Source organism: Manacus vitellinus, unplaced genomic scaffold (genome assembly GCF_001715985.3).
Source record: "Manacus vitellinus isolate BGI_N305 unplaced genomic scaffold, ASM171598v3 scaffold_3_pilon, whole genome shotgun sequence".
NCBI classification, from domain to species: domain Eukaryota; kingdom Metazoa; phylum Chordata; class Aves; order Passeriformes; family Pipridae; genus Manacus; species Manacus vitellinus.
Genome location: NW_021940535.1, coordinates 11,400,894 through 11,426,915, shown reverse-complemented (window position 1 = coordinate 11,426,915; position 26,022 = coordinate 11,400,894). Strand labels below are relative to the sequence as shown.

The following is a 26,022-nucleotide window of genomic DNA, read 5'->3' as shown; positions in this document are numbered from 1 at the left end:
CAAAAGGCAGATCAGGTGAGAGGACACAATAGCCTATTTAAAGCTCTTTCACCAGGAGCATTTAAATTTAGAAAAATGGTTGGGAACTAGGTGTTCTTGTTTAAAAAAAAAAAAGTTTAAAAGCTTTCATTTTTGTGTGAATACCAAACCCTTAGTCCATCTTTCTTATCTGTCCTACTTATTGCAACAGGTGAGGCACCGATAAAAAAAAAAAAAGAAGCTTAGTCTTATTTTTGCCAAAGCTTTCTTGACAAGGGGAGCGGTGGAAAAGTGTAAGGCACAGTCTTTTCAAGCAAGGGTTGTAATTCCCAAACAGGTTTGTTTTTCTTTCTTAAATCATTGCAAGGCTTAGAGCTTCTCTTTGAAGCTGCCTGCTTTTGTGCTATGGACTGCCAGACAGTGTTGGTTCTGTAGACCTGTAGGCCAGGGCACTTTGCTCTGGGGGAGTGTTGCACCACCTCTCCTTCCCTACCCTTGAAATCGGTATTTTTGTTAGACCTGCAAGTTGCCTTGTACACTTGGGGATATGATTAGTCAGGGTTAGTATGTAAAGAAAATACAGCAGTGAAAGAAAAGAAGTTGTGTTTTTCCAAATTTAGGATTCTCTATTATTTTTGTGTGTGATCTTCTCTGTCTTGAGATGATGCAGTGACTGGTGAGTGGGTTTTGGGTGGTTTTTGTTGTTTTCCATTAAAGCAAGCAAGCTCTGTCTTCACTCACGTTATGTAAGAGAATGGGATTAAGTAACACACTTGCTCAGGACAGGGTTTCTGGAATTGCCCATGTAATTATTTTTTGCTGCAATAAGAGTAATCTAAAGTGGACCTGAAAATTAATACCTTTTGTTGTTTGGCTTGAAGGTCAGCCTGGGTCCAGAGAGTGGCTCTGTGACTCCTGCGATCCATGGTGTCTCATACTTCCCTTATGTCTCTGATTAATTTTCCTCCTCCTCCCAACACCCATTTTCAGCTTTTAAAAACAGTCCCTTCCTTTTTTTTTTGTTTGAAATTGCTTGTTCATGTCTCTGCTGTGTCACAGGCCTTTTGAGATAGAAATATTTTCTTTCCCGTTCACCCTATCACTGTTGTTTAATGGCAGAATTGCTGCAGGGTTGGTTTGTTTTCTTCCCTGTTGCTTTCCCCCTCCTCCTTTATAATCTCCCACTAAACCCATAGTTTTTTTCTTATTCCTTTTCCTTTTTTTTTCCTTGTTGAAATCTCTGCTTTACTGTTTTGCATTAGCATCCTTCTGCTGTGCAGGAAGGAGCGGAGATTGTCTTGTTCTGCTGGTGCCAACTGTTGGTCTTGGGAGGGCTGAGTTGTGTCTGCTTTGGCACAGAAGGTGCTGTGCAGCTGGCAAGGGGTTATGGGACCTGTGGGCTTAGGTGTTGCTGGATGACAAATGACAGATAACAGTTTTATTACAACCTCCATTTCTCTCTGTAAGAGCACATTGAGATTCTTGAACTTTCTCCCCTGTTATTGCTTTACCTTTGGATTTTTTTCTGCTGTGGTGAAAGATAAAGTCCTAAATGTGTACCTTAGAAGCAGAAATGACCCCAGTGCCTTGTGTTTTCTACAGGAATGAAATCCATGCATTTTTCTATTTGATACCAATCTCTCTCTCTTTCTCTCTTGATGCTAAAAAAACACCTCACCCACCAAAAACCCCTTTTGTTTTTCTTAGAAGTTTGCCAATAATCAAGCCTTACTGTTCTTTATTATTTGAGATAAAGCAATAAATGTTCATTATCCCAAACAAATCTGCTGTGATTTTGTGGTTTTGTTAAAAAATGAAAATCAATGTACATGATTATTTAGTTGTGCTTTTGTTTTCTCTTCTTCTACATACTCTTTCCTGTATAAGTGATGCTGTTAGCAAGGGATTGTGAAGTCATTCTGGACTAGACTTCTGGTAGAATGTGGTAGTTGGACTCCCAATCTTGAGGCCACCTCTGAAGATTGTGATTTTGCAGCTTGGGGTTTTTCCCATGAGATAGGAAACAGTCTTGCTATAATTTAAAATATGGGAGCCTTCCTTGTTCTTATCAAGGCGTTCCCAGTAAGGCTTACCACTTCAAGGAACACAGAATCCTTTTGTTATAGGATTGTTCTTGTAAATACCTTGTGGTCGAAGCCAGCCAGACCTGTTCTCCTTCCTATTCTCTGCAGCTTCTTTTCCAAAAGACTCACTATGCCTTGATGCATCTGTGATAAACAAAGTCTCGAGTTTCTATAATTTTCGAATAATAGTTTATTATATGGTAAAAGCAAGCAGCCGGCTGGGTGACAGAAATGGGACCAGTTTCCCAAATCTGCACACCCCTACTACAGGATACATTTAGTATTTATCTTAGCTACTTCATGCATATTAATTATATCATATACATATACATTCTACAGGTTTTTGCTAAGTTTTTAATATATGGGTTTTCTTACAGCTGAAGCTAAAAGGGTTATCTCTACAACCAGTCATAATTCATGTATTCTTGGATGAACAGGCGCCTAAAGATTTAGTTCTACTATATTTTATTCTTAGGATAGTAAGGAGGTTTTAGGCCTCTTGACCTTGTAAGGGTCTGTTTTATTTCTTTATGGGGGTATAATTAAATTTTACAATCCGTTTGTTTTATTTTGATGTAATCACCCGTTTGTTTCACGAATCACAATTATTTATATATCACACATCTTTCGGCTCCTGACTGAGTCAGCAGCTCATCCTGGACTCTGGAATAGGTGAAGGCAGTACATATATATAACTGCCTGCACCTGGTAGCATCTTAAGCAATAACAGAACATGAGAAAAGGGGTGACAGAAAGCTTGATCTTACATTAAAGCTTAAAATATCAAGGCATACACCTTCTAAATAGCAGGTTGAAATTTAATGTTGTGGTTGGTGTGACATCCCAGAAAATGATGGAAAAGGACACTGAGGAGCTCTACTTCCCACCTCAGCAGGCAGCACACAAAAGTGTCTGGTCACACGAGGGTAATTCTGTGTTACACTGAACAGTAACTGTACGTGTGTGCTGTCAAAGACATCTGGAAAGGACTGAAAGTTAGGGGTTTGGTTGGTTGGTTTTTTTGGGTTTTTTTTGCATGGAGGAGGTAAGCAATTAACCACTAGATGGAGGTAAATATATACAGGATTTACAGATCGGTTTTGAAGCTTCCTGGAAGAATCCACAGTTACCTTTGTGGGCTCATAGAAGGTTAAAGTATGTTGAGCATTTTCTTTGTTGGCTCCATTTGTTGACTAATGAGTGGAAAACTGTAAACCTGTAGAAACTCCTTCTAAGAAAGAGCTGCTGTTTGTCTCTTAAAATTACTTAAACACAAATGACTGTTTTTAAATACTCATATATGTGTAATTTAACTAGCTATAATATGTATATGTATAATATGGTGCTCATTTCTGAAAGTAGTACAAGTTACTTAATTTTACATTATTAAAAAAACCCACCCTGATATTACAGAGAGAATTATTTTGTACATTAAGGTAGTTAAAGTATGGGGTTTTGCCTGTTGAGAGCTCTGTAATAGGAGAGGAAAACTGTGACTTCTGAAAAGGAGAAGACTATAGGATAAAGCTTAGAAATTGTGTGTAAACGGAAAGTAAATGCTATTACTCAAATACAGAAGAAATACCACCTTTCAGGTTTGAAAAAGGGATGTGGCTTTCCTATATAAATTCATTATTCTGTAGGTAAAGCAATACAGCATTAACCACTGACTGTAAATTTGTACAATGGCATATAAGAATTATACTCATTAATGATAACAATTTCAAAGTAAAATGATTTGAGGCCATTGCTAACTGTAGAAAATATTGGGAATTAAAGTGTCTTAATAACAATTTTTAGACCAGTGTTTATAATACGTTTATATCATGATTCATTCTGTAAAAAAACACTTCACCTACATTTTTTTCTGAATTTTCTTCCCTCCTTCTCCACTAGAATCTGCTTTTTTTCCAGCCTTGTGGTGAAGCATGGGACATAAATGAAAACTGTTTCTGGAAGAATTTTTCTATCTTCTTCCATCTTGGAAGAAGAGCTGGAGAAACCCTCCAGTCCTCACCTGAGATGCTATTAAGCGTATTTAAACCTTGAGACTTGTTTCTAGAACAAGTTCATAAAACTCTCCAATGAGTATATTTTCATAACTAACAGATGACAAGGTGTAGTTAAATTGCAGCTAGAATGCTTTTCTCATATTAACCTCTAATTTACTTACCAGTGATAAATAGCTGGTTTGGTAGACTAAAAAGAAAATAGTATAAGTGGTTGCTGTCTCTCTGTAGTCGTATTTTAGGCAGTGAGAAACTGTTATGAAGTTAATACCTAGTCATCTTTATTGAGCTCAAACAGGTGCAGCGCTCTTATAGAAGCATTTTTCAGTGAAAGAATTCCTACATCTACCTCCCTGATGTACAGGAACAGACAAAACTTTGCCTCTTACTGCAGTGTCATGTTGGTGATTCATAGTCAGATGGTACTTCTCAGTGGAACTTGCAGACCCTTTTCCTATTAATACCACTTCCGTATGTCTTCTTTCTCATTTTGTATTTTTTTACTTTTTCAATGCAAGAGAGACTTGAAAAGGGATAACTCTTAATCCCCTGTTGATTTCAGACTACGTTGCTCATTAGTTAAAAGCACTTAGAATCCTCGTCGTGTTCACTCATCACTTTGCAAGTGCTCCCCATTTGCAATCATGCAGATGTCAATAAAAGCTTTGGATATAGTTAGACCTACCAAAGAGACTTGGGATACTCCTCCAAATAACCCATTGCACTCCCAGCATATTGTGGGTTGTTGTTTTGTTGTTAATTTTTTTTCTATGTTGTTATCCCAGTTATGCTCTTCTTTTTTTTTCTTGCTCGCTTATAGGGATGTGGTACAGCAAAGTACCAAAAGCTTTGTTAAGTCAAGAGACATGAATTTTTTTCTTTTAATCCTTTAGGCAAATTTTCCAAAGAACAAATAGATTTAGGTTTATTTGTCCGTGACAAATCCTTAGTCACATATATATGTAAGTTAAAAGAATTCTGCATTCCTAAGCAATAGTTTTGAAAACAACAGAGCTGTTATAGCTTATAGCAAGTTATAATTATACTGCAGTGGTAGCCTGGATGATGGTATGTGGAACACGGAAAGTAAGTACAGTACAATACTCTGGTATTGTCTTTTTTAGGTAGGTTGGGCATTGGTTTGTCTTAAATAGTTTCCTACTTTATCCACTTTGACCTTAAATGTCAGCAATCAGCTTGCTCCTCTGCTTGAAAATTAGACAAAGTGCACAAAACTACATTAACATCGCATGTATTTTCACGTGATTCACGTATTCATTAAATGCACATTTAGTTTGTTTTACAAGCGAGTTATTCGTGTGCTTCAGAAACAATTAGAGCATGTTGACAAAGAAATAAAATATATCACATAGAGGGGAAAATCTGCATTATGATGCCTGAGTGCACTGCTTTGACTCCATCCTGGCATATGACTTTTAAGCTTCATCATCTCAAACAGAAGCTTAATACTGTACTCTTTCAAATTTTGGCATTTGAAAGGGTATGATATTAACTGAGGTTGAAAGATTATAATTTTTTGTATTTGATGTTCATGTGCTTGTTTGTGTGTGTATGGCCATTTCAGTAGTGTACTTATTTGAGGGTTCCTATTTTTCCTATTGAAAGCACTGTTTTATGCACTTTGTTTCCCTCTTGGGTAGTTTTTAGAAAATTAACTATGAAACATATAAACAAATACAGACAGTAAGACAGTGAGAGGATCTTTGCTTGACTGAACACAGTTTTGACTTTAGAAATTTTTCTCAGATTTATTCTTTCTAGAACAGTGGCAACAATTCTCCTAAAAGAAGAATTTGCAAAACAAACCCATGTGCAAAACAGTAAATGCATGGAGAATGAGTTTTCCCATTCCCTTGAATCCTTGCTCAGGCTGTATTCATCCCTGGTTTTAATGTCTGTCTGTGCTGTGATAGCCACTTAGTACTATGCCAAGCCAAAACACTCATGGCTGTCAAGAGGTTGTCCAGCAGGGACCTTAAGCTACAACACCATGCATAGTAGTTGGTAGCTTACATGTTTCTTTGTTGTCTTGCAACCAAGTGGTTTTTTTTTTATTTGTGTGAGATGTTCAGTGCCGAGGTTGCGGTTTCTTAAGTCCTGGAAGTAGGAGAGAGGTGTTCTTTCAAATGGTGATCTGCTTGTTTGGCACCTTTATTACTTAGTTGAAATGAAGTTTTACTTTGTCCAGGCTCTTGGGCACCTTAACATACTCCAACTTGACCGTTCTTCCCACTGTTGTTTTCCAGAACTTGCTTTGCTCCTGGTCAATGAAAACTTTCAGGACCAAGATGCAGTATTGTTTGAGACTTAGATGTTTTTTAGGTTCTTTGTAGTGGCAGCAGCATGGACCTGTCAGCCTAGTTGGTGTTTCTTGTGCAATCTAGGTGTTTCGTTCACGAAGGGTCATGTGCTGTTTTGCTTCCTGACCTCCTCCTTTGTGAGTGGTTTACAGTATTCATCTCCTCATCAACCTCCCCCCACAATATAGCTGGCACCTGACTTGCTAACTTCAAAGCTATTAACTACTTAAATTTTGCAGCAGACATCATAGTTTCAAAACAGCACTACCAAAACGTGTTCTTGCGTTGATATGGATTCCTGGAGACATACTGCAAAGTACTAAACCTAGTTTCAGTATTAATTTCAATGTCTTCTGCCATATGAAGTAGCTCACAGAAGGAAGGTTGTCTTGTCTTTTACTGACCTTAAGGACCAGTTCAGCATTACAGATCTCTGGGGTGGGTAGTGCAAATTGTTGTTACTCTGAATTCTGGTTAGTCTCAGTTTCCTAATGGAAGGTGACTTTCTCTCTTAATAGGTATGTCCCATGGAACTACCATGAAACCCAGAGGGGCGTATATGATTTTTTTGGTGGCAAAGATCTGGAGTATTTCCTGCAGCTTGCTAATGAAATTGGATTGCTTGTTATCCTGAGAGCTGGACCTTACATCTGTGCAGAATGGGACATGGTATACAGCCTTTTGTGACAGTTAGCTCATTTCTAGGGTAAATCTAATGCAAGTATTTCTGTCTTAAAGTAGACAAACATACTTGATGTATCCCTTGGACAAGAGTCTTGCTTTAGTATAATTAAATCTATGCATCCTAAGTGACTTCTTACAATACAAGCTTCCTCAGTATTTGTTTTTTCATTAGGAATTACTACTTTATTGTAGAAAATCAGTCTTCATGTCTCACTGTATATTTTGATAAAAGACTAAATTCTTCTTAGATTTCCTAAAAATGTTTACTGAAGTGTTTCCCTTTCTTTTCACAGGGAGGTCTTCCTGCATGGTTGTTGGAGAAGAAATCTATTGTTCTCAGGTCTTCTGATGCAGGTAGAGACATGAAAAAGGTTATAAAAAATACACTTTGGCAGCAAGGCGACTTGCTGTTTGAGGCCACTAGTAGATAATTCATATTTCAGCTTAAGTTTTTTTGTGAGTAAAATTTTTCAGTGCTTTTACTCAGACGTGTGCATTCAAGAGGTATATAGAATGAACAAAGTAGGGTAGAAAGTATCCGAGGTATTGACAAGTGGGTGCCAAGAGGGAAATCATTGTCACCAAAGACAGTAGCTTCAGCTTTGAGATCCTTGGTTTTGTCATGGCCAATTGGCCACTCATCATGGAGATTCCTTCTGGCTGGTCACTGTCCACGTAATTCCAGAACTAGTTAGAGCATTCTCAGGTGCTGCCTGGTCATGGACCAGTTACAGAGGGATGAAATGAGACAAGAGGTTAATGTGTTTATTGGAGTGTGTGTTGGGCAACAAATATATAGATGTCAGTTTTGCTCATTGCAGGTTAAATTATCTATTTTAAAAATAGTACACCTAGCAATGTTTGAATTCTTTTCCTGTTGAAACATGTTAGGACAACCTGTGTGAGACATGATGAAATCCCTTTGGTGATTTTCCAAGTTCATCAGTATTTAAGTGTTTTATTTTTTAGTAAACGGTACTGGATGCTGACATTTATGAACAAGTATAAGAACACATCTATTCAAGTATAAGAGCAATCTGTTCATCAAATGCCGTTCATAGTTTGTATAATTAGAACTATGGTAAAAACTATCCTTGTGTAAACAAAAATAAATAAAACAAAAATAAACCCCCAGAAATTTAGGTGAAATGTTTATGCTTTGTGTATCACAGATTACCTGGCAGCAGTAGAGAAATGGATGAGTGTCCTTTTGCCAAAGATGAGGCCTTACCTCTATCAAAACGGAGGTCCAATCATCATGGTGCAGGTAACCTTCTGGAAATCAGATGACTCCTAGCAGCATGAATGCTTATACCACTCTTTCAGACACTCCATGGGTCTTGGGTGGTGGTGTCACAGATGCTCCTTAGCAGTTTCAGGTAGCTGAAAGTTTCTGCTGAAATACCTTATCCTAAAGAGCTGAATGCACTGTTTCCAGAATTCAGAGAGAGCTCATCTGCTCTGTTGAAGTTGTTTCCCACAACCATAGAAAGCAATAGAGGGAACTTGTGTAGCTTTTTAGATCTGATATTCATGCCAATTCTCACATAAAGCCAAAATACATTACAAACACCTGAAACAATTTGACAGGGAAAACCTGCAGATAGAAGAAAAAGCAGTATGGAGTAAGCCTAAACCACATGACAAAAACTGCCTGAAAACTTAGGCTTTTTAGTTCTTAGCACCTAACTTAAGTTGTAAATGTTTCCAGACACAATCTTGTACGTTTGTGGTGAGTAGCTTCTCTCTTAAACTCCTTCTAGATGCGCAGGGGTGATTGTTCTATATTCTTAGAATTTGACCATAATGAAAGCGTTATTTCAATTTTTTTCGAACTCTGTGGTTGACACAGGATGGGATAAGAAGAGGCCCTGCTTGTAATATGCCCAAGATCATTTAGCTGAACAATGTGTTTTGTCTGTTGAGCAGAAGCACTGGGAAAAATTATTCTTTGGCAGAAATAAGATGCTTATAACAGGATTTTCAGAAATAACCTTCAGGTCCGTGTGGTGTTGGAGATCTGGAGCTTGAAAGTCCATCTCCTTGAGAAAGGAGCAAGATGTGTACCTTTCAGCAGCAGCATTGTCCTTCTGCCCCAAGTCATTCTGAGTCCATTGCAGGGCTTTACAGTTCATGAACCCTTTGTAGATGTGCAGTTTTGTTGCAGTTTTGGTCATATCACAACCTGTTCTATGGCTTTATTGTTCTCCTTGGGAATGTGGTTGTAGATCTCAAATTTTAATAGAGATTGTGTTGTGATCACTGTAGCCAAGTAGCAAGGGTAGATACTTCTGGTGGGGGTTGATTTTGTAGGAAAATGGCTTAGCTCTACTCAGTGATTGCTCCACTGTGAGATACAAGTGAGGGGAATCAGTGCCTAGAAGTCTTGTCTTCTCTTACTCCTCAGATCTGGAGTTAAAATGACATTTTCAACATTGCTGTCAAAGGGTTTGGGCTTTCTGGTTTTGGTATTGGATGCAGACTGAAACTGGCTATGGCTTTACTGACTTGCTTTTACTCTACAGGTAGAGAATGAGTATGGAAGCTACTTCGCTTGCGACTATAACTATCTGCGTTTCCTTCTGAAACTCTTTCGCCTGCATCTTGGTGATGAGGTGGTGCTTTTCACAACTGATGGTGCAAGCCAGTTTCACTTGAAATGTGGAGCTCTTCAGGGTCTCTATGCAACAGTGGACTTTGCCCCAGGTTGGAGACTGCTGTTTGATACCAAAAATTCTGTTTTGTGTGTGGTTGTGGCGGAACAAACTGACTTGACTGCTTGACAAACCTGACCGCTTTGTTTAAATGGGGTAATAGGCATTTATGTGTATTTAATGTACTCTTAAACTTACAAGAATCACTCATGAGCACCCAGTTAAAGAGTCTTGCATCTTGAAATCATGAATTAACAATTTACACTGCTCATAGTAAGTATCTCCTAAAAATAAGCAGCAATAGTTGTTGTTGGTTCCATGTATTTTTTTAATATTTCTTTTTGGTCTTTGAGTTTTTTAATGTCCTCGTCTGTCCTAGAATCCAGCTGTCAAAGTACATTTCTTTTTAAGCCAGTGATTATTAGAAAAAAAGTACTGCTGAAGATGATAATTAAAAATGTGCACACTGCCACAATTTGGTGTGATATCGGTCTGAAGAATGGCTTAGCAGCAGTATTGGGATCAGAAAGTACCCCTTTAATAGGAAAGTTAAGGATTTAAATGTTCATTTACTGCATGGACTTGGCAAAATTAGGCTTAAGGCAAAAATAGGCTTAAGGAACAAGAAACAAACTCCAAGATAGATATTTTCTTTTTTTTTTTAATATGTGGCCTGTTCTGTACATTATTCTCTCTACAGCCAAACGTGTGCTTAGCGGGATCTGTTTTCTTACAAATAGAATGAAATTGTGAACTCCTTCATGTGTATCATTTATGAGATGGCGAGCTACTCATGGAAGTGGTTGTTTCCATTCACTATGGTTTGAGCCACTAGGAGTGATCAGAAGTGAAAAGCCTCTTTAGAGACTGCCTGGCTTCTGTTCTTCCCCATAGTCTTGGTAATGTAACCCCAGACCTAGACTTTCCAATGATCAAGTAGCAATTCTGACGCATCTCAGACTTTTTCGTGCCAGAATGTCATTGCTGAGAAAAGCTGGGTTTTCAGAAGATGTATCTCAAAAGCAAAGGCCTATACATATGCATGCATACATGTATGTATATACTTTAAAAAAGTTCTGCAAATGAAACACTGGAATCAAAAGTATTGATTTGTGTGTTTGCTGGAGTAACTTCTCATGATTTTTGCTAGGTTGAAAGGGAGATAAGACACCTATCTCAGTAAAATGAATGACCCAGAAAGTCACAGATGTAGCAACTCAATTTTATTTCTTTCTGTTTATAGGTGGCAATGTCACAGCAGCATTCTTAGCTCAAAGGAGCAGTGAACCTAAGGGCCCTTTGGTATGTCTTTTCACTTAAATTTCTTGTATACTTTCTAATCTTGAAGTTGTTAATAAGAGTTAATAAGAGTTGACAGCAGTGCATTGAATAGTTTTAGAGACATGTTGGCAAAGACGTAATTTCCAAGTCAGTCAGAAAAAGTGAATAGAGGAGCTTCTGTGGGTGTTTGTCAAACCCACATTAACTGCTGTTCGGCGAATACTATTTTAGTCTCAAAATGTATTAATTTTGTGTCAGTAGTTTTCCTTGCTAAGGCAAATGTTTACAAAGCAGCGGAAACGATAAGTATGATTAGATGAGTTAGTGAGATATGTGTGTAGGTGGAAGCTAAAAGCAAAATTAAAACAGCAGGTTAGAAGTTGTTTCCTGTTTTCAGCTACCCTAGAGGTTTTAGACAAGCCATAATGGGATGTAAGATCACTTTTGACAAAGGGAAAAGGCCCACTGGGGGTACAAGATTATCTCTGTGCTATGAAATTGTTTGTAATATTGATTTTTCATTACATCTGGTCTATGTATGCTATTCTGCACAGAGTATGTTGGATTCATCGTTATTTGAATGCCAAGCGTCTGAAACATTCATGTTGACCCGTTCCCAGGAAATCCATGTTCATTGATACTTAAGAATTTGTTTTCAAAGTGTCCCTATAAAACTATTGAAACGATCCTTTAATTTCTTTGACTCAGTAGTCTGAAAGTTTGACCAGTCTGCTGAAAAGGACTGATTTAGTATATATTTTGCTGTATTTGTAGTAGTTTAAAAATGGCTCAGATGAGTCAAGGTGGCTTTTTTTCCTTCCCTCTCATACTTAGTAACCTTAAATCACATTGCATTCTGTTCTTGTTCCCTCTTCATGTTTTCCCTTCCTCTTTTGCCCTTCCTCCTTTCAGGTTAATTCTGAGTTTTATACTGGATGGTTGGATCACTGGGGGCACCGTCATTCTGTTGTGCCCGCACAAACTATAGCTAAAACACTTAATGAAATCCTGGCACGTGGTGCTAACGTTAACCTGTAAGTGTGTGTTCGGTAGAGGTTAATTTTGGGGGGATTTTTTTTCCCAGTTCAGCAAAACCTGATTTAAGTGGATGGCTTTTTTTTCCTTTTTAGGTACATGTTTATAGGTGGGACTAATTTTGCCTATTGGAACGGTAAGAAATTATTTAGAAGATACTAATGATGTAGGAGAACTGTTTATGAATTAGGTAGTAATGTATTCTGTGAAAGAATAAGCTGTGCCTACTTTCACAGGAGAAAAGATTACTGCACTAGCTATTTTCTGTCTATTGTCCGCATATTGTACTAAACCCACATAGTATTTGTCTTTGCCAAGGCTACTTCTGCTTCACTCAGTGCTGTGAAACAGTGTTTCTCTTCAGAGTATTTCTGAAGACTCTGTAACAGAGCAGTGCAAGCTCACAAGGACCTTGTCCTCCGTCAGGAACAGTTTCTCTGTGTCAAATCCCACATATCAAGGCCTGCACTGAATCTGAAAATGTAGCTGAGTCTGACTGTGATCGGAAAGAATTCTCAAAGTTGATGCCTTTGGAAAAAAAACCAGCTCCTCCACTGCTTCTATGGCTTCTTTTTTTTCCTCTTGCCTTAGGTGCTAATATGCCCTATATGTCACAGCCCACTAGTTATGACTACGATGCTCCACTGAGCGAAGCGGGAGATCTGACAGAAAAATATTTTGCCTTGAGAGAAGTCATTGGTATGGTGAGTGCCCCCAGGACATTTTTAGAATGGTTCTTTGAAACATACCTGGTGTACTGCGAACTCTCTTGTTCTTGCGTTGGTATAAGTCACTTCTGAATTTGCTGTTTTCTGCAAGTGGTGGAAATGAAGTAGAACAAGACAATGAGTCCAACCTAACTGCTTGTTGTTAGAAAAGGGACCTCTCTGGCTATCCCTTCTGTCCTGATGCATCCCTCCTTTCTTTTAGAGAAGAGGATACAGATGTAGCTCTGACACCAAAATCATTGAGCTGTCCTTTCTTAATGTATTTGCTTTCTTTCAGCTGAAGGTCAGTAAGCTGAATCCGCTCCCTCAGTCGGCTGAGAGCCAGTGCTGCCACAAGGGGGGCAGAGAGAGCCAGGAAGGATTTGGCTGGGAGTAGAGATGGGGGAGGAGTGCATAGAGCTTTTTCCTTGCAGCATCAATCAGCCATTCAGTCAGTTTAGGCTCATGACTCAGTATCAACCTGATGTGTGCTACAGCTTAGTATTTTGGCTGCCTGTATCCCAAGCTTCATGCTGTGGTTTTGGGCCTCTGTGAGAAGAAGCATGCTTATCCAACTTGGTTTTGTGATTTCACAAACTGTAGCTAGTGGGTGGGACCAGCTTTGCATTGCTCTAAAAATGCAGTGTCTCTACAAACTGGAGACTGAACTGAAACACGGAACCTGTGTCCAGATTTTGAATAGCTTTGCATTGGAGGCTGTTTAGATGAGGCTTAAAAACAGATTCCACATGAATTCCAAGGCTGAGGCTTGTACTCGTCCTGTTGCATGCCAGCAACATTCCTATTCACTAGAAGACATTTTTATGCTGGGAGTAGATCTCCCAAAATAGTACTACCCTTTCTCTAGTGTTGAGCATACCTGTATCTCTGTAAATGTGGAAGGCCTGCTGTGGATTGTTTCCTTCAGTTTCTCAATTTTCCCCAAGCTTGACGGGTTAAATCGATGGGATAATTTTGATGGCCTTTCCAAGGGGAACCTCCTATCTTGATACAGCCCTTTTCACCAGAGACATCTCCAAACTTCCTGATTTACAGTTGATTTGTTCAAGACAAGGTCCCTGTCTGAGATGTAAGTAGTATGCTAGTGCAGTGAGAGAACCTTGATAAGATCTGAAATGTTCAGTATAACCTCAGGTGTGTTGGGTCATTTTTTGGTTTGGTTTGTTAGTTTCTTACTTTCCATATCCATAGGTTCTCATGAAGTTTTTCTGTCTCTGCTGGGGGTTCTAAACCTGTAACAGTCTATCTACTTAGTTGCAGTTTCAGGTGAATCTGATGAAAAAAATTAAAGTTGCCTGTAACTGATGACTGAGTTCAACATGTTAGCTGTGCTACAAGGCTAACATTATAATCTTCCTTTACAGTTTCCTTTGGTTAAAAATGTAATGAAGAAGAGTTTCAGTTTACAGCTTCTTTCAGTTGCTTACAGCATTCTCTAAGTTTTACTCCTTGAACTGAAATTTCCTTCTTCTCTTGGGTGAATACAGTTTTTGTTTTCTTAAAGTCTGGATATCTTGATTATTTCCAAATACAGAGAAGAAGGAATGAACTTGTTACCGGAAATATAAATCAGGCTTTCATCCATCCATAACTGACACTTGACAGGACAGCATTGAGAATTACACTGCTGTGATCTGTTAAAAAAAAAAAAAAAAGGCCAATTAAAAAGACTCCTTGTCTTGGTGCCAAGGCAAGCTTTTGAGCCTGAGTTTTATGCTGGTTGTGTAACTTATTTCACTTATACCATGTGTAAACCTAGAAAATCATGCCTTGTCCTAAAACTTCCAAACCGAAATCAAAGTAAAATCTCTTTAGAAAAAAATCCCTTTCAGCCTCTCACCAAATTAATTTTTAAAACAAAATCTGCCAAACTGAACACTCAGAATGTGCAGATGTACAACCTTCACAAGGGCAGTCATTTGTGATATGTATTAAAACGTAGGCTTAGACTGCTTGCTTACATGGGTATCTTGTCTGCAGAAGGTTTTTCTCTCTAATGTGCAGACAGGACAATGTTTAGTAAATGAAAGAACAGGTGAGAAGAGTGGACATTACATAAGACAAGTAATGGCAGGAAAGGGAGAAGAGGATGATTGCAAGGAGAAAAGGTTGTGGGCTCACAAAAGAGAAGGCTAGGTTATGGGGCAGAAAGCCTGGTCTGGTCTGCCTTTCCTCAGAGTAGTGGATGCCCTTCATCCCTTCTCTCTGCTGATGTCATGTGGTTATTCCTAGAAATATAAGGCAAGAAGTATACAGAAGTAGATCCATGGTCAGTGTTTCCTTGTCATGTTTCCCTGTGATTAATTGGACAGTTGTCTAGACCAGGACTAGAGGAAGGTAAAGATGGGACCTCAGAGGTTTGTGGAACTCTGGTCTCAAAGCTGTGCTTCTCGAAGACCCCAGCCTAGGAAGTAATGGATTAGCAGGAAAGGCACAAGAGTCTAAAAATTCCCATATGGAAGTACTGCTAAGGAAGGGTCAGGTGGAAATACTATTTTACAGACTTTTTGAAATGTTCACTCAAGCCCCTATGGACTGGGGAGATGACTGCAGAAGAGTTGTAGAAGTAACTCAGGCTGAAGCCACTGGAGGGCTCCAAGGGCACTGTGATTCTTTGGCAGCTCAGTTTATTTGTTATGCCTTTTACCGTTACCTGGAGTTGAACAGTTATTAAAAAATTTTTACCATATATGATCAAATCAGATTTTTTCTTTAAAAAAAGTTCCTCCATCTTAAGACTAGATGCATCTGTAACCTTTAGTGAGATCATTTACTTTTAGCCAAAGTTCTGTTTACAAAGTTTACAAAGTTTGTAAGTTGTAAAGTATAAAGTGAGAATTCAGTTAAAGTGTGTTTATATTTAAGTTTTGAGTGTGTTTTTTTTTTACTTCTTCTCTTTCCAGTATAAGCAGTTACCAGAAGGTCTTATCCCTCCAACAACACCCAAATTTGCATATGGGAAGGTTCGCTTGCAGAAGGTAAATTAACATCTGTAATATATATCTTTTGTAATGCTCTGTGTTTGCTTTTTACAAAAAACTGTTTATAAGGGTGTTATGTCAAGCTCTAGATATACTACAAAATAAAGAGGAAAACCTTGAAAGCAAACTTTCAGGAAGGAGGGAACAGAACTTCAAAGTTAGGAATCATGCCCATGTTTGAAAATGAGAAAATACATCTTATCTGGACATAAAAAGGTGATTTTTACAATATTCAGTATGTACCTGAAGATTTACTTAACTGAAATTAATATACTATTAACACAATAGAATCACAGTTATCGAAGATAACTCATGTATGAGTAATGTAGCTGGGGGAATGTTACCATAAGAGCTATGAGCAAAGATAGTTTCTGTAGCTGGTGATGCCTCTGAAGTAGAGGCAGCAGGTAGGATATATGTATCTTTTAAGTACTTCTGTATGTTTAAATTTTGAATATGGAATATTTTTGATAAATTTTGGAGTCTTATGAAGTTTCTTACAAGATTTGTGCAAATCTGTAGCTGACGAGAGAAATTAAATTGGTTTCTTGCTGAGGGAGAAGCACACAGAACCTAGCATGCTGAACCCAACCTTGCTGTATCCTGTACAACAACAGTGGTGCAGCTGGTCAGCTTGCAGGTATCTGGAGTTTGTCCATAGCACCATTGTTTTAGGACCAAGGACAATTTTTTGTGAGATATGGTTGAGAAGTAGGTTCCTGCAGTGAGTGAAGAGGGTGGTTTAAAGGGAAGAAGAGAGAGCAGGTATGAACTTGGCTATATTCCTTCTGCTGGGCACAGACGAATTTTGAGGTGGAGGATTACTACAGTTGGTGTGCTGGATAACAGTAACTCCTAATGCTCTGATTTTATACTTTGTAATTCAGTTTGGCAGCCATTTTTCCAGTTAGTGATATATCTGATCTGTTATGTACTGCAACTGAAGCATTGCAAAACTTGGTAGTGATAAGGCTTTGCAGGCATTTTCAAGTCATTCTGCTCAAGTGGTGGGCAGAAATACTTAAATGCAAGAAGTGGTTTACCAGTGATGTTGAAACAGATCTATATTATGTTCAGCAATGACTGGCAGTTGTGACTAATTATATGCTCTTATCAGTACATCCACCACTGTGGCTGCTGTTTAGGATTGCCTGCACTTAGGAGCCCAGCTGTCAGATTTTGGCTCTGATCTTCTCATGGATCATGGCTCTCAGATAAGGCTGTCCAGTTTCACTAGAATGATGAACTTTCTCTTTCATGCCTTAAATGAATGCTGCTGGGTCCCTGATCCAGACACCCATCTTACAAAGGAGTCAGATGACCAAACTTGCTCAAATATCACAGCTTTGACCTGGCCATCACATGGGGAGCCCTGTTCCCTCACCTTCTATGCTTCCTGCTTTATTGAGAGGAAGTGTTTTACTCTCCACAGAGCAGTTTTAGGAATCCAGATCACACGTGTAAACTGCCAGGCCTGAGGTTCCTGTCATGCCTGTACATGTACTGCCATCTGCACTGAAAGCCTCCAGAACTGTTTTCTGTGAAAAAAGCAGCTTTTTGCTCTCTGACCCATTGCTTAACTTCAGCAGCCGTTTGCTCTGCTTGGCTACCCCACAGCACAGGATGAGTCTCAAATCACGGAGGGTTTGTACCATCCCAGCCAAAGCCTTCCTCCCAAATCCATTCTAGCCCCTGCTGGGACTAGGTCCAATGCACCTTGCTGTATGGAGAAGTGAATGTATTTGGGTGAATATCAGAGAGGGAATATTTTAAATAATAGGACACGGCTTTGGTAATAGTAAACTTCCCAGCTATATCATTTGCAGTGACACTGCTAAAACAGGTACTGTGTGAAGCTTCACTGTGCAGCTGAGGTCCAGCAGTCCGTCTGCTATCCAGAGCAGTGAATCTACTGCAGTGAACCAACTCCCTTGTCACTTTCTCAAAAAGGAAAAGAGAAAGGAGACTCCAGAGTATTTTCAGGAGTCATATGTTATACATAACAGAGGTACATGTAACCAGAGCGGGCTGTTCTCTATTGATTCTTTTCCCCACAAGATATTCTGTGACAATTCAGTCTTTACGTACCAACTCCCCTCATCAGGCAGTTGTTCATTTGAGCTCGTTTGAGCTATTAAATTATTTTGAAGAATCCTTCTGGGTGGGGAAAATATAATTTATTAAAAGATGCTGGAGACACTGATGTTATATAAGACCAGAAGACAGGAAAGCAGGTGATAAGGAAAAAGTTTTGTTGCATAGATGCAAAAGAGAAGCACTGAAGATGATGAATGAGGGCAAACAAAGGCAAAACAGCAGCTGGAGCTATTTTGTTTCTTTTTTCTTTCATGCTTGGTCTTACACTTCAGTTTTGAAGACTTTGCTTTAAAGTATTACTATTTTTTATTAGTAGTCGTTTGTTACTTTTCAGGTTGTTTTTAAAAACTCCTGACAATATTTGTGATTTTTAAATTTACTGTTAGGTTTCTGTTGTGATGCTGATTGTCCACTAAGTAGCAGTCAACAGGAACTTACAGCAAGACCAGATCTTGAGGGTTTTTTTGTACGCACAACTGAAGACTGAAAAGCTGAACAAAAGTAATACATTGATGTTTCAAAGAAACGAGCTTCTACCTGCCCAGTCCCTGAGTGAATCATATGTGGTTGAACCATATTAATAGAATAGAAGCCCCCTTGGTAGCAGGAACTTAAAGTCAAACAGCCACATGTACAAGCTGATGATACTCAGTTCAGCAAGGCACAGAGCAGCACTCATTGCCAGTTAGTAGCTCGTTAAGTGACGGCGTGTGTCTTAATGCTGCTTACATTCATTTCTAATTTCACTGTCCACCTGGGCTAAGACTATTAATGCTCATAGGTTTGTTGTTTAGTTCTATAAATTAACTCTGCCAGTGTCTGTGCATCTCTTGCTTTACAGCTGTTGTAGAAGACCTGGTAGTTCAACCTCTACTGTAGCCTGCCAAGTCCTACATATTACTATAACATTACTGGCTCCCTTGAAGGAGCGCAAGATAAGGAACGGAGCACATACACAGTATGGAATATTTGGGGAATTTTATTCTATGCAAGGTGACACTTATTTTAGGTACAATGTTTAAACTGAAAATGTAAGAGCAAACTACCTTCATGAAAATTTTGCAAGCCGTTGTGTGACCATCAGGCTTGTTGCCTGAGTGAACATGCTTAGCTGTGGGCTAGTGAGAGTGACCCAACCTGCAGGTAGTGATGACCATTACCTTTTGTATACTTATGGCATCCTTCTGCTTTCTTGTTCCTAGCTAGAGTTAAGATAAGCTCATTTTAAAAGTTGGTTTAGATCTGTGTCTACATGCTTGTTGTGGTTAAATCCTGGTAGGCAGCTGAGCACCACACAGCTGCTCACTCGCTCTCCTCCAGCGAGGTGGGGGAGAGAATCGGAAAGGTAGAGGTGTGAAAACATGTGGGTTGAGATAAAGATAGTTTAGTAGATAAAGCAAAAATTGCAGGCATAAGTGAAGTGAAAACTGCACACATAAGTAAGGTGAGATAAGTTCATTTACTACTACCTATCCACAGGGAAGTGTCCTGCCATCCCCAGGAAAACTGGGTTCCATCATAGAATCATTAAGGTTGGAAAAGACCTCAGAGATCCTCACGTCCAAGCGTTAACCCAGCACCACCCTGTTCACCACTAAACTGTGCTCCTGAGTGCCACATCACACACCTTTTGAATAGTTCATGTGTATTGGTTACTTGCCAAGATAAAAACACTGTCACTCCAAACATCTCCCCCTTCCTCCTTTTTCTCCCAGCTTCTATTGCCAAACATGACACCATATGGTACGGGATATCCCTTTAGTCACTGGGGGTCAGTTGTCCCAGCTGTGTCCCCTTCCTACCTCTTGTACACCTGCAGCCTGCTCTTTGGTGGGGTGGAGAGAGAACCAGAAAAGCCCTTGACTCTGTGCAAGCTGGACTCAGCAGTGACAAAAACATCCTCGTGTTATCAGTGCTATCTCCAGCAAGAATCCAAAACACAGTCCCATATTAACTACTGTGAAGAAGTTTAACTGTATCCCAGCCAAAACCACTACTATACTGCAGAATTAATTATGCGTACATAGATGATACATGCTGACTTCTGTTACATCACTGCAAAATGCTGTATGTACATTTTAATATTTCAGCACTGGTTTTGTGCATGCACACAAAAAGTTCAACAGTTCTGTTATTGAAGTAGCCTCAGAAGTTTGAATTGCTGTGAATGCTCTTGCAGTACAGTTTTACAAGACTGTAAAAACCTAAATTTTTTTGCTCAAGCATTTGAGAATGCTTGAGATCTGTGCTCAAATCTGTGTTTGAGAAGTATTTTGAATGTGAACTGAACACCACTGAACAGTGACGATAATTCTGGTGAAACAGATTGACATCTTGCAGCAAAAATTTGATTTTTTGAGCTTGTAAGACAGTAGGCATATTGTGGGCATTTTGACTAACCTCAAATTGATCGTGAACTTCGAGACAGAATTGTAGATTGGTAGAAAACTTTGTAATCGTGAAAGGAAATTGGGGATGGCAACAAAAGACAATTTAATTGTACACATCTAAGTCCTTGTTCAGCAAGGTATTTATGTATCTGACTGCTCTAAACCTTGCTCCCGGTCTTACTAAAATCAGTCCAGCTACTTACATGTGACAACTGAATGACAGCCTTGAAATTTCTAAAATAATCTAAGACTAAATAGGGTAAATTCATCTTGGATAGCTCTTGATGGAACCAAATTGTATCCCTACTTAGCTCAGAATGATTTCAGAGTAACTCAGTAGATATCAGTGGCACTTTCCCTACCTTGAGTCTAACTGAGCAAAATTTAGATAATGTAGTTGTTTTCTAATAATTGTCCGGAGCAGTTGTGTTTGTTTATAGAAATTTGGTGAGAAAGTCCTGGGTTAGTTCTTGTTAAATAATAAAGGGTCATTTTTATTTTTAGGAATGCATAGCAAATTTAGAACATCTACTCTTTTAAAACATTGCTCCACATGTAGCATGTTTCTTTCAGAGTTCATCAGTCGTCTGTACTGTATTGTATTATTAATGTGTCTGCAAGGATGATGTAAAGATTTATTAACTTTCTAGACAGATGCAGCGAGCTGGCTTGGTGGTATGCAAGCTGTTATATTTGGACTGAACTTACTGACCTTCGCATATCTGCCTTTTCTGTGTTGCAGGTGGGCACTGTGGTGGAGGTTCTTGATGGGCTGTCACCTTCTGGACCAGTGAAAAGCACTTACCCATTGACCTTTGTTCAGCTAAAGCAGGTAAGGATTCCTTCAGTAGGCACTCTGCAGTAGTTTTGTAAAGTTTATTTGACAACCCTCCGTGGTATTACTCTTCTTATGTTATGTCTTAAACCTTATCGCAGCACAGAAGTAATAGTATTATACAGGTATCCAGGATTTTTGCATTGCAGGCTTTTCCATATTCTACAGTGCTCCTGTTTTGCACCTGAGGTTTTCTTCTTCCTGTGCTGTCCAGGCTTCCACCTTTATTTCTCTCCTCTCTGAAGTATTGACTTTCAGATTTTTAAGAGACTGTTGGGTTTCTTTTTAAATCATCTTCATAGCCCTCTGCTGGACCCTCTCCAGTAGTTCCGTGTTATTCTTCAACTGGGGAGTCCAGAACTGGACACAACGTTCCAGACGCAGCCTCACCAGGGCTGAGTAGAGGTGCAGGATCACCTCCCTCAGTCTGCTGGCAGTGGTCTTCCTAATACACCCCAGGATACCACTGGCCTTTTTGGCCACAAGGGCACACTGCTGGCTCAAGGACAGCTTGTTGTCCACCAGGGGCCCCAGGTCCTTCTCTGCAGAGCTGCTTCCCAGCAGGTCAGCCCACAACATGTGCAGCTGCATGGGGTTATTGTTCCCCAGGTGCATGACCGTGCACTTTCCTTTTTTTGAACTTCATTAGTTTCCTCTCCACCCAACTCTCCAACCTGTCCAAGTCTCAGTAATGGCTATGACATTTTCTTCTGTTCCTGATGAGGAACTTAGTGAAAAATATTCCTAAATGTTCCTGATGTAAACCATGCAGTATTTAAAGATAATAGATAATTATATAGATAAAGATAATAGATTATCAGATAATATTAGATAATATTGACTTGATGAATATGTCACTTTATGGGCAGTGGGTGACGGTGAAGTCAGTTATGAAGGGATTTCCCAGCTATCTTTTCATTGATTTTAATGAAGAAATAATACTGCTGGTCATTAACTGCTTTGTTTTTATTGAGGAAATACCTCTTAGAGAGTGCCCTATCTTGTAAAGTTATGTAAATCTTCTGATGAAATTTAAAAGTGGAAACTCTGTGGGACTTACACCCATTGCCTAAAGGTCAAAGTGAATTTTAATCTGAAATGGTGTCTGTGATAGACACTATCTGAAGTGAATGAAAGTTAACATTTGAATCCAGCTACGTAGGCAGAAATATGGGATATTTCTAATTCTGACCTGAATTGAAACTACAGAATTACTTGGTTCATGAATCTGCTTGGGTTTTTTTTTCTTTCTTTTCTTTTCCTAGTATTTTGGGTTTGTACTGTACAGAACTACACTTCCAAAAAACTGTACGGAGCCAACGGAACTGTCTTCACCTTTAAACGGAGTCCATGATCGTGCCTATGTCTCTGTCGATGGGGTAAAAGCATTGTTTGCTGGTGTTCATTTCTGCCAGGAGTGGCCTTCATGGAAGTCATGGATGCGGTCTACGGGTTTCTTTTCCTCCTTTCTCTAGATTACCAAGACAACGCTGATCTTATTTAATCATACAAAGGAAATAAGGAAGTACATATAGTTAATTCATACCAAATGTTCAAGTTTGTATTTGAGAAAACATGACTATTATCTTGCCATTTTTGAAATTTGAATGTTGACACAGATTCATGACTTAAGTGAGCAAAAGACCTAGAGAAAGGGTTTACTTGCAGGTTCATGAGATGTGTTAATGATATATATGCTTGGTGGCTTTCTGCAGTATTTCCATAGATTTTTTTTTTAATTATTATTCTCTTATTTTTTCCTTTGAGGGTGGGAGGAAGAGAAAGCCTGAGCCTATGTTTTAACTTATGAAACTGGCTTTTGATCACAGTTTCAGGACAAAAAATGTTTATTGTACCAAATGTGAAATTTGTCTTTCTCCCCATAAGCAGGGTTTTATTCCTGCTTAATGAGAATTAATATAAATTCACAGACTTTCATCATCTATTTTTTAATTAATATTTGACCTACGCTGAACTCTCATCACCTTTATGTCCAAGTCAAGCTCTTTTTTCTTTATGTTATGGGAATAGGAACAAGTAAAACTAAATATTGATACATGCTTAATTGGAAGATGAAACCCCTTTAAATGACTGATATTGCCAAAATCTTTTCAGTCAGTAGACTAAATTTAGGAACCTGCTTTTTTTGAATCAGGTGCATCAAAACTCACTAGCACATCTATTTGATGTGTACCAAAATGTGAACATTGACGTAGCAGTTCGGGAAATTTTTTTTTTCTTTGTCATTTTTGTTTTCTTTGTCATTTTTGTTTTCTTCATGCAGGTTGAAAAAACAAATAACAGGGTATTTTTGTTGTTTTCTAGGTTCCTCAGGGTGTCCTTGAAAGGGACAAATCACTTACGATAAATATAACTGGAAGGGCTGGAGCAAATCTGGACCTCTTGGTAGAGAATATGGGCCGAGTCAACTTTGGTAGATACAATAATGACTTTAAGGTAAGTAAAATCAATTGAGTTATGGGATTGTAATGGCTTTTATTCTTTTCCACAAGTTAAAATAAAAGTAGTGGGATAGAAAGAGCAAAAAGGTCAGGATTACACAGCTGGAACTTTACCTCAGAATATAACTACTCACTAGTTTTCATTTGAGTTTTTCCAGTCACTGAAATCAATGTGAAATTAAAAACTGCCAGACATATTTTAAACTTTTTTTTGTTGGTTCACTTACATTGTCGCCCACAAGACTTTCAGATTGAGTTGAGCCTGTACCTAACATTTTAAAATGTGCAAAAACTGCTTGTATAAACTCCATAAATGGGTTGGAAATTGGTCTAGAACTTGATTGTACTTTGAGTTTTGTGAATCCTGGGATTGCATTTGGGAGGTTGGTGGGTTTGGGGTTTGTATATGTACATATATACACTTTTGTATCTCTCCCTGTCCCATTTCATTTGTCAGCAGTGTGCCCTTGCAATAATTTCAGTGTGGCTGGGAAAGGCTGTCTCACAAGCACTTCACCATGCAAAAGCGCCAGTTCAAATTTGGGTTGGTCAGAGGTTAGAGATAATTTTTAGAAAGCTTCCAAGTGCTTCTGGGTCTGTGCTGCACTTTGGGACTGTCAGCTCCATGCATGAGTGGCTGTGGTGGGTTGACCTTGGCTGAACCATGTGCCACAAAGCCACTCTGTCGCTCCTTCATCAACAGGAGAGGGGGAGAAAATACAATGACAAATCTGTGGTTCAAGATAAGACGGAGATCACTCAGCAATTACCGTCATGGGCAAAACAGGCTTGACTCAGGGAAATCAATTTATTGCCAATTAAACAGAGTAGGATAATGAGAAATAAGAACAAATCTTAAAAACACCCTTTCTTCCCAGGCTCAACCTCACTTGTGATTCTTCTAACTGCTCCCCTTGAGCAAGGAAAGGGGACAAGGAATGGGGGTTGCAGTTAGTTCATTACATGCTGTCTCTGTTGCTCCTTTCTCCTCGTACTCTACCCTGCTCCGGCATGGGGCCCTACCGATGAGAGACAGTCCTTCACAAATTTCTCCAGTGTGTGTCCTTACTATGGAGTGCAGTTCTTCATGAACTTCTCCAGCATGGGCCCCTTCCACAGGGTGCAGTCCCTCAGGAACAGACTGTTCAAGCGTGGGTCCCCACCGGGTTACAAGTCCTGCCAGCAAACCTGTTCCAGCGTGGGCTACTCTCCACGGGTCCACAGGTCCTGCCAGGAGCCTGCTCCAGCAGAGGCTTCTGCAGGGTCACACCCTCCTTTGGGGGCATCCAAGTGCTCTTGCCTGGGATCCTCCTCATGCTGCAGGTGGATATCTGCTCCACCGTGGACCTCCATGGGCTGTGATGGGACAGGCTATGTCACTGTTGTCTGCAGGGGAATCTCTGCTCCTGCACCTAGAGGACCTTCTCCCCCTCCTCCTCTACTACCTGGGGCTCTTTGTTTTCATTTTTCTTCACTCCTCTCTCATGGCTGCTACACAGTTTTGGGGTTTTTAGCCTTTCTTAAAAATGTCATCACAGAGGCCCTCCCACTGTCACTGATGGGCTCAGCATTGGATCTGTCCTGGAGTCAGCTGGAACTGTCTTTGTTCAACATGGGGCTGCTTCTGGCATCTTCTCAGAAAAGCCCCACCTGCAGCCCCCCTTGCTACCAAAACCTTGCCATGTAAACCCAATACCATGGAGGTACCACTAACATAGCACTAGGAAGGGCAGGGCAAAAAGTAAACTTTTTTGGTTTTAGACTTAATGGGATCCCCAGTGCTGTGTGATAGTTGATAAAAGAGAGGAGTGCTGTAGAGGCCAGTCTTGTGTTGTGTTTGTGCTGTGTAGAGTTCACAGCATTCCTTTTTTTGTTTTTTTGATATTATTAGGACACAAGTGGGCAGCAGTAGTGCCAACTCTGTCCATGCTGTCTCTTCAAGATAACTTCACCGTTATCTGAGTGGTAGGAGAGGGAAGCTAGTATCCCACTGCTTTGCTTTCATGTTGAAGGAGCAGCAATATTTTTGTGTATTTAATAACAGGCAGGTGATAAGGAAACTTATGTGCCTAATGCTAAATTAAGGTAACAAAATAGAGGGTTAGAGGTTGGATTAGGGAGGTGCTCAGTGTTGCTGTGGTTGAGCTGAGATTCACACTTATACCAGGGTTTCAACCGTTTAAAGATTTAAGAGTGAAAGCAAGTTTAGGAGACATGTCCCTGGTGAGAATAATACTCTAAAACCAGGATCCTTCTGTGTAGAAAAGGCAGCCTTTCTCAGGTAGTTTTGGACTGTGTGCATTGCTTCTTCCCATGAAATTCCTCCGTCATGCTGTTGTTTATGTTGATTTTGAAAACTGGAAATAATGATACCTTGGGTTTTAGATATTTTGTGCTTTTGAAAATTACGTTAGTTGAAGAAGTTCCTGCCTTGTGAAGCCTCACATTTTTAAGCAAATAGGATGGTTTCCAGGGTTTTGTT

The 26,022-nt window shown here is 39.4% G+C and overlaps 1 protein-coding gene across 1 annotated transcript in view; it reads left to right on the top strand.

Annotated features, from left to right (window-relative positions):
• GLB1 (galactosidase beta 1) overlaps nt 1-26,022 on the top strand; it is a 44,019-nt gene that overhangs the window by 10,374 nt on the left and 7,623 nt on the right. The window contains exons 4-15 of the mRNA XM_018075520.3: nt 6,912-7,062; nt 7,371-7,431; nt 8,250-8,344; nt 9,603-9,783; nt 10,975-11,033; nt 11,925-12,046; nt 12,143-12,183; nt 12,639-12,751; nt 15,679-15,753; nt 20,986-21,075; nt 22,344-22,457; nt 23,404-23,535. Coding sequence (XP_017931009.3) covers nt 6,912-7,062; nt 7,371-7,431; nt 8,250-8,344; nt 9,603-9,783; nt 10,975-11,033; nt 11,925-12,046; nt 12,143-12,183; nt 12,639-12,751; nt 15,679-15,753; nt 20,986-21,075; nt 22,344-22,457; nt 23,404-23,535 — 1,234 coding nt within the window. The remainder of the gene's footprint in view (nt 1-6,911; nt 7,063-7,370; nt 7,432-8,249; nt 8,345-9,602; nt 9,784-10,974; nt 11,034-11,924; nt 12,047-12,142; nt 12,184-12,638; nt 12,752-15,678; nt 15,754-20,985; nt 21,076-22,343; nt 22,458-23,403; nt 23,536-26,022) is intronic.